General features: G+C 41.5%; 1 protein-coding gene across 1 annotated transcript; it reads right to left on the bottom strand.

Moving 5' to 3' along the window:
* Positions 1–6,974: 6,974 nt before the first annotated feature.
* LOC103682421 (olfactory receptor 2B11) lies at positions 6,975–8,462 on the bottom strand. The gene has a single exon (XM_008712029.2). It carries the CDS (start codon positions 8,372–8,374, stop codon positions 7,418–7,420), a length of 957 nt encoding a protein of 318 aa, XP_008710251.1. The 5' UTR covers positions 8,375–8,462; the 3' UTR covers positions 6,975–7,417.
* Positions 8,463–9,107: the final 645 nt, after the last annotated feature.

Below are 9,107 nucleotides of genomic sequence, written 5' to 3'. Positions count from 1 at the left end.
AAAACCCTTCAGATTTCCTGAGTGTTACAAGTGCTTTTGTTGTTCATAAAAAACCCTTTTCAGCCAGACCTGATTTTATGCTAATGTAACTTATGTTGGGTCCTTGCACAGTTTCCAGAGAGGGGCTGGCCCCACCAGAAAGACCAAGTATGGGTTTAGCACTTTCAGCTCCACCCCCTCTACCTCTGAGGAGGGGACAGGGGATGGAGGCTGGACCAGTCACGCTGTCAATGAGTTAATCAACCATGCCCGGCAGATTATTACTTAGGGGTGTAAAAAAATAAATTTGAGAATCAAGTGTGTGTGTGTGTATCAAGAATTGTTTAAGTGAGGTTTCAGAAGTTGGGAGTAAGGAAACAGGAAACTAGGAGAAATTTTGACAGTTAATTTTAGTTTGTCAAGGAAGGCTTTGTATACTAGGTGGGATTAGAGGTTAAAAGGAAGAAGATGTTGAATATATATCACATCTTCTTTGTCCATTCATCTATGGATGGACACCTGGGTTGCTTTTGTGTCTTGGCTGTTGTAAATAAAGCTGCAATAAACACAGGGTTGCACGTATCTTATCAGCCGTGAAAAAGAATGAGATAATTCATAACAACAACAATGGACCCAGAGGGTATTATGCTAAGTGAAATCAGTCAGAGAAAGACAATTACCATTTGATCCACTCATCTGTGGAATTTAAGAAACAAAACAAATGATCAAAGGGAGAAAAAAGAGAGAGAGAGACAAACCAAGAAGCAGATTCTTTTTTTTTTTAAAGATTTTATTTATTTATTCGACAGAGATAGAGACAGCCAGCGAGAGAGGGAACACAAGCAGGGGGAGTGGGAGAGGAAGAAGCAGGCTCATAGCGGAGGAACCTGATGTGGGGCTCGATCCCATAATGCCAGGATCACGCCCTGAGCCGAAGGCAGCCGCTTAACCGCTGTGCCATCCAGGCGCCCCCAAGAAGCAGATTCTTAACTATAGAGACCAAACTGATGGTTACCAGAGGGAAGGGTGGTGGGGGGATGGGTGAAGCAGACGAAAGGGAGTGAGAGTACACGTGCCATGATGGGCACTGAGAAATGTATAGAATTGTTGAATCACTATATTGTACATCTGAAGCTAACATAACACTATGTTAATCATACTTCAATAAAAGATAAATAGAAGAAAAGAAGATATGGTCAAATTTGTGTACTTAACTGGTCATATTATTTTTAAAAACATCTGATGATTGGGGCACCTGGGTGGCTCCATTGGTTAAGGGTCTGCCTCTCGGTTTCGGCTGAGGTTATGATCTCAGGGTTGTGGGACTGATCCCTACGTCAGGCTCTGTGCTCAGCACACAGTCTTCTTTGGATTTTCTCTCCCTCTCCCTCTGCCCCTCCCTCCATTCTCTCTCTCTTTTTGGAATAAATAAATAAATCTTAAAAAATATGATGCTTGTTAATGAGGGAAACATGTAGGATAGTAGTAAATCTTCAAGAAAAATTGGTACACTTGATTATGTTTTTTATCATGAACTGGGAGTGGTATAATCAGACCGATGTCTCTGCTAAGTAATTGTTAGAAGAGGTGCCAAGAAAGCCTGGAGTAAATGTCATTCTCTTTTCCATACATCTCCCAGTGACTAATGACTCTATAGCAAGACAATCTGGGTAATCAGCTACCCAAATCTTCTACAAACCCTGTATGTAGGATGTGAGAAACGTTTATTAACCGAAGGCTGACCCTCTGTGGGTGTCCGTGAAATTTTTAGAGTATTATTATCAAGTTTTCTGGAGGAAGTTCTCAGCTTTCTTTTTGTTGAATTGAGGAGCTGTCTACTCAGGTCGGACATCTTGAGAAGGTGGATGCCAGGCCATTTTGACTACAGCGTCCAATAAATGACTATTAAAGATCTTGGCTTGAGTTTTAACCAGTTACCACATGCATCTAGTTTTCACAAGAAACGATTTAAAAGGTTTTGTAGCTGAAAGCAGTAACTGGTTCAGCGAAACAGTTAAGTTATTCAAAGAATGCTACCTTTCTTTCAGGAGTAATTTAAACACATTGGAAAGATTCTAGCTTTTGTGCCTTGCTAAAATGGTGCCCTCTGCTGCTGGAAACCTTTTTCTGCTTACTCTCATTTTTTTTTTTTTTTTTTTGTGTCTTGAGCTCAGTGACACTGAGTCTGGTGTGGGTGAGGCTGGACAACTACTAACCAATACAATTAGGAATTTGTGCAAATGATAAATAGAACATTGTAATTATTTTAAGCAATATTAAACATTTTCCATTTTTTTCTTTTTGACATTATTTAAAAAACATTTTAAATACTCCAGAAATACTCCTAATGGAAGAAAGACCTTGATGTGAGACAGGAATCCATCAAAATCCTAGAGGAGAACATAGGTTGCAATCTCTTTGACATCGGCCACAGCAACTTTTTTCATGACACATCTCCAAAGACAAGGGAAACAGAAGAAAAAATGAACTTGTGGGACTTCATCAAGATAAAAACCTTCTGCACAGCCAAGGAAACAGTAAAAAAAAACTAACAGGCAGCCCACGGAATGGGAGAATATATTTGCAAATGACACTACAGATAAAGGACTGGTATCCAAGATCTACAAAGAACTTCTCAAACTCAATACGCGAGAAACAAATAAACAAATCAAAAAATGGGCAGAAGATATGAACAGACACTTTTCCAATGAAGACATACAAATGGCTAACAGACACATGAAAAAATGTTCAAAATCATTAGCCATCAGGGAAATTCAAATCAAAACCACACTGAGATACCACCTTATGCCAGTTAGAATGGCAAAAACTGACAAGGCAAGAAATGGACAATAAATGTTGGAGAGGATGTGGAGAAAGGAGATCCCTCTTACACTGTTGGTGGGAATGCAAGTTGGTACAGCCACTTTGGAAAACAGTGTGGAGGTTCCTTAAAAAGTTAAAAATAGAGCTACCGTATGATCCAGCAATTGCACTACTGGGTATTTACCCCAAATATACAGACGTAGTGAAGAGAAGGGCCATATGCACCCCAATGTTCACAGCAGCATTGTCCACAATAGCTAAATGGTGGAAGGAGCCAAGATGCCCTTCAACAGAAGAATAGATAAAGAAGATGTGGTCCATATATACAATGGCATATTACTCAGCCATCAGAAAGAACGATTACCCAATATTTGCAGCAACATGGACGGGACTGTAGGAGATTATGCTAAGTGAAATAAGTCAAGCAGAGAAAGACAATTATCATATGGTTTCACTCATTTATGGAACATAAGAAATAGTAGGAAGATCGGTAGGAGAAGGAAGGGAAGAATGAAGGGGGGTAAAGGGAAGGGGGAATGAACCATGAGAGACTGTGGACTCTGGGAAACAAACTGAGGGCTTCAGAGGGGAGGGGATGGGGGAATGGGATAGGCTGGTGATGGGTATTAAGGAGGGCACGTATTGCATAGTGCACTGGGTGTTATACACAAATAATGAATTATGGAACACTACATCAAAAACTAAGGATATACTGTATGGTGACAAACATAACATAAAAAAATATCATTAAAAATAAAAAATAATAAAATAAATACCCCAGAAATGTCTTTAAAGTAATGCCAATTTTAGATGTCTCTTAACTTTTGGGCAAGGAATTCAGGGCTTTCTGGTTAACTTTGGTGTGATTAATATTTATCAGGAGCTGCTCTGGGTAAAGGATATCAATTCTTTGAGTTGGAAACACAATTTTAAACATGTTAAGATGGGTGTAAAATTTACCAAAGGTAATTGTTCTTCTTAAAGAATACAAAATGCTTTCTGTTATTGTTGTTGTACAAAGTGTAAGTTACTATGGGTGGAAACGCAGCAGCTGTGGCGTTCTGTCCAGGTGTGAAGACTGAAACCACTGTGGGTGTGAAGGTGGCATGTTTCAGCCCTCCACCAGCTTGCCCTCTGGGCAACACTGCACCTGTGCATTGTCTGTCTGAAAGCCTCCCGTAGGTACTGCAGCTAAATGATTGTCCGGTAGCCTTTGCATTTGACAAACTAGCAGGAGCCTTAATATATCTAAATGCTATGTGATAGACAATTTCAGCTAGCCACATGTTGTGTGTGTGAGGTTCATAAAGACTTTTCAATTATTCATTTCCATTTATCAACTGAAATTTTGTTTAGTGTGTGAATTTTTTTTGGAAACATATAGCGATAGGATGTTGCACTGGTGGCAATTCGTCATGGAGCATAATAAAATTAATTTGACCCACCCCCTCAAAAAAAAAGAGTCTTACTATAGTCACAGTACAGACCAATAGATTTCCAAAGCTTTCCTGGCAAAGTGATACTTTTGGAAAAGTACCTGAAAACCTGAAAACACACCCTATCCTGTTTTCTTCATGAGTGTTTCTCACACTTGTCCACAAAGTACCGAGAAAAGTGAATTTCAGGAACCTCACCGTAATACAGAGCACTGCACCAAAGCATGCAAAGTATTTGACATCTTGGGTTTTATGATAAACATTTATCTACATTTTTCTATCTATTCTGTTTATTATAATGGAAGCATACTTTCATTTAATAATCAGTGCAATTATTTAAATGTCTTCTCAGGAGTTGAGTAATATTGATGCTTCTGGAAAGATCGTCGTGTTTACCTTGTGATTTTATGTAACTTGTATGTAGAGTATTCTAGGGGTCCCCAGTGTGCCAGCTGCCTGAAATACCATCCCCAAACTTAGTGGCTTGGGATAACAACCATTTTATTACACCTCACCATTTTGTAGGTTGGGAATTTGGGCAGGGCTCTGCTGGGAGGTTCTTCTGCTCTGTGCTGTGTCTCCTGAGCTCACTGGGTGGTATTGTACCAGTGGGCAGGAGGGGCTGGGAGAGCCCCACTCTGGTGTGGCAGAATTGGCTGGAAGCCTGGTGGAGGTAGGATAGCAGGTGACAACATCCGCCCACAGTCTCCCCAGCATGGCTACTTTAGGGCAGTTAGCCTTTTCACCTGGTGACTTACAGACTCAGACAAACTGTATTAGCTGCACGCTGCCAGATTTCCTATGGTCTTGCTTGGAAGGTCTAAAATATCACTTTTACCTCATTCTAACAGAATCCTTTGAGATCATCTTTAATCTATCACATCTGTTTTGAGAAATACAGTCCTCAGTCCTCTCAAACATGTTCTAAAAGTAGGTCGGATCAGTACGTAGCTGTATCTATGGGCTGACTTCTTTGCATCCATGCCACGTTGTTCTCATTGAATCATGTCCTGGACCTGTGCCATTAGGAAAAGTCAGAGGAGAAAGCTCTTATAGATTATTACGTACATCACTAAGGTAGTTCTAAAAGGCTTTTAGCTATTACCCGGGGAGAGCAGCCCAGGGAAAATTTCTCTGCGGTCATGGAAATGGGAATAGTCATGGTTCTTTCTAGCTTTGCGATTTATATTTTCTTTTTGCCTTTACAGTCAGGAAGACTTCTTCAATTTTCCTTTTGTCCTAACTGTCATACATTTTTGTTGTTGTTATTATTGTACTGATTTTCTCTGCTAGGTCATGTTAGTATCTGGGATATGTATGGCAGCAGGATAAAAATGAATAAATTAAACATAAATAAATATGAAACGTGACAAAAATGCAAATACAGAGTTCTAGTGTCATGGCTCTGTTTTACTAAAGGAGGCAGTCAGTATGGACACTAGTGCTGGTCTCAGGTCCCTCAGGTACTAGAGCGACCATGGCCAAGTTACCTCTCCAGTAATCAAATTCTTATAGGACAATGGGAAAATATAAAAGTGTTTACATCATGGGGTTATTTTAAACACAATAGCATACATAAATACACTTAATCTAGCACCTGCATCTTGGAAGGGTTCACGAATGTTGGCTGTTATGATGAACTTGTCATTTAAACTTTTAGTGTCCTTAAGTTTGATTGTATTTATATCTTGTATTCTCAACTAGAGTATTCTTTTTTAAAGATATTACGCTACTGTGGTTTGTACCCATAAATCTAATATAGACTCTTATGCATCCATAGTAAATATGCTTATTTCTAGCCAATGGAGGGGAAATTTCCTATTGAGAAGAAAACTCAAACTTTAGGGGAAAAAAGCATCATCTAAAGTCACAGTAAGAAGAAAATAATCCCCTCCATTTTTGGAATTTTTAAAAAAGTTACAAAAAATTTATGGAATTTAAATATATGGAGACAACCTCACCCTGGTCAGAATGGCTAAAATTAACCACTCAAGAAACAACAGATATTGGAGAGGATGCAGAGAATGTGGAACCCTCTGACACTGTTGGTGGGAACGCAAGTTGGTACAGCCACTCTGGAAAACAGTGTAGAGGTTCCTCAAGACATTAGAAATAGAGCTACCCTATGACCCAGCAATTCCACTAATAGGTATTTACCCCAAAGATACAAATGTAATGATCTGAAGGGGCACATGCACCCCAATATTTATAACAGCAATGTCCACAATAGCCAAACTGTGGAAAGAGTCCAGATGTCCATTGACAGATGAATGGATAAAGATGATGGAAGATGTGGTCTCTATACAATGGAATATTACTCAGCCATCAAAAAATGAAATCTTATCATTTGCAACAACATGGATGGAACTAGAGGATATTATGCTAAGTGAAATAAGTCAATCAGAGAAAGACAATTATCATATGATCTTACTCATGCAGAATTTAAGAATCAAAACAGAATATCATAGGGGAAAAGAGGAAAAAATAAAACAAGACAAAATCAGAGAGGGAGACAAACTGTAAGAAAATTTTAATCATAGGAAACAAACTGAGGGTTGATGGAGGGGAGGGAAGTGTGGGATGGGAGTAACTGGATGATGGGTATTAAGGAGGGCACATTATGTAATGAGTACTGGGTATTATATAAGACTGATGAATCACTGACCTCTATCTCAGAAACCAATAATACATTATATGTTAATTAATTGAATTTAAACAAAAAATATAAACAAAAAATATAAATATATGGAGACAAACACAAATTTATTATAAGTAATATCAGATGATGATTCCATTTCACATTATGTATCCTTAGGAGTAATGAAAATGAAAGAGGGAAGATTGGAAAGAGATGAATGGGAAAAAAAAAAGAAAAAAATAGGAAGATGAAAAGGGGCAAGAATTAGGAAACAAGACATGAAATAACTTCACAAATACTTATTGAACACCAATTCCGTTTAAAGGACTCCTAAAAACATATGGCCTCTGAGAACAAAGGCTATTGGGAGAGGTGGGGTTTTAGGCACCATGACCACACAGAAGGTGAAATGTTGGGACGGGCACTTGGGGGGCTCTCGAATCTCTCAAAACACCTGTGCTGTTTGGGTGTCAACTCCTTCAGCACACAACATGCTTGGCCCGGCTTCCGTCACCGATGGAGACTGTCATATCTCAGAGCCTCATCCCCTGCAGAACCTCCATGTCCTTGACAAGAGTCTCCTCAGAGCTCCTTGCACATCCTTATTCCTCAGGGTATAGATGAAGGGGTTGAGGGTGGGGGTGATTATGGAATAGAAGAGGGAGATAAACTTGCCCTGCTCTTGGGAGTAGCTGGAAGGGGGCTGCAGGTACATGTAGATGGCAGGCAGGTAGAAGAGGGAGACCACCACCAGGTGGGAGGAACATGTCCCAAAGGCTTTGCGCCTTCCCCTGGAGGACTGGATCCTGAGCACTGCGCGGGTGATGAAGCCGTAGGAGAGAAGGATGAGAGCTAGGGGCACCAGCACAAAGAAGGCCACCAGCACAGCCAGCGTGGCATCATTCATGGCGGTATCCACACACGACAGCTTGATCATGGCTGGCACCTCACAGAAGAAGTTGTTCAGCACCTGCCGCCCACAGAAAGGCAACTGCACTGTTAGCACCACCTGAACAAGGGAGTTTCCAAAGCCACTGAGCCAGGCCACAGCCACGAGCTGCTGGCAGAGAGGGCGGTGCATGATAACGGCATACCGGAGGGGTTCGCAGATGGCCACATAGCGGTCCAGGGCCATGGCGGCCAAGACAATGCACTCAGTGCAACCCAGCCAGTGGAAAATGGCATACTGCACCGTACAGCCACCATAGCTGATGGTCTTCCTGGAGCTTCCCATGTTGACCAGCATCTGTGGGACTGTGGTGGTGGTGTAGCAGAGGTCCAGGAAGGAGAGGTGGCCAAGAAAGATGTACATGGGGCTGTGGAGCTGGGGATCCAGCCGGGACACCAGGATGATAGCAATGTTCCCCAACATGGCCAGAATGTAGGACACCAGGAGGACCACAAAGAGGGGGAGTTCCAGCCATGGCCTGTCAGAAACACCTAGAAGGATGAAGTCCTTAGGGGGATCCCCCAAGAAGCTCTGGTTGTCACCTCTCATGCTGATGCATTCTCTGGAGCCTGTGATGAGTCAAAGTGAATTCAACCTGAGAACAGGAATTAGTTGCCTTCCTCATGGCTGTGCCTGAGCTTTCCTACAGAGTTGCATCCTGTCTTACCTCCGTGGAGATCCCGAGATGTGGGGGAGTCAGACCAGGAGACAGAGCAGCTGCCCATGTGTTTTGCTCTGCCTCCTGCTCTGTGACCTTGGCTATGCCATTTAATCTTTCTGAACTTCGATTTGTCCACCTGCAACGTGGGGAGAAAATACTTGCAAAGTTCTGGGGGTGATAGGCATGATGTTTGTGAAAGCATATCAAAATTAAATAAGAATTTTCTTTTGGTTTGGTCAAAGTTTGCTATATCCCCCATCACTATTACAATGTTGGACTTCTCTCTACAAACTCACTGACAGGGAATTGACCACTGTCTTTGGTTCTCTTGCTTTGCCCTTTGGAATCGGTGGTAGGAAGGAGGTGAGAAATGGCATCAAGCAAGATAGGAGAACACTCGACTCCCCTGCTAAGGCTTACATCTGGCTCTGTCACCATGAAGAGGTGCTCTCCGGCTTTCTGCACATGCTAATCTCTCTCCCAGGGCCATTCACACACAAGCAGCACTGTCATGAGCTTCGCAGTAAAAAACAAAACAACAAAAAAAGTACAATCCTAGATCCTCTAAGACCCCAGAGTGAAGGAGCTAAGTCACTTCAGCTTCACCAAGTCATGGCACCT

This window comes from Ursus maritimus, unplaced genomic scaffold, assembly GCF_017311325.1.
Source record: "Ursus maritimus isolate PB19 unplaced genomic scaffold, ASM1731132v1 scaffold_5, whole genome shotgun sequence".
Taxonomy (NCBI): Eukaryota; Metazoa; Chordata; class Mammalia; order Carnivora; family Ursidae; genus Ursus; species Ursus maritimus.
This window is presented reverse-complemented; position numbering and strand designations above follow the sequence as displayed.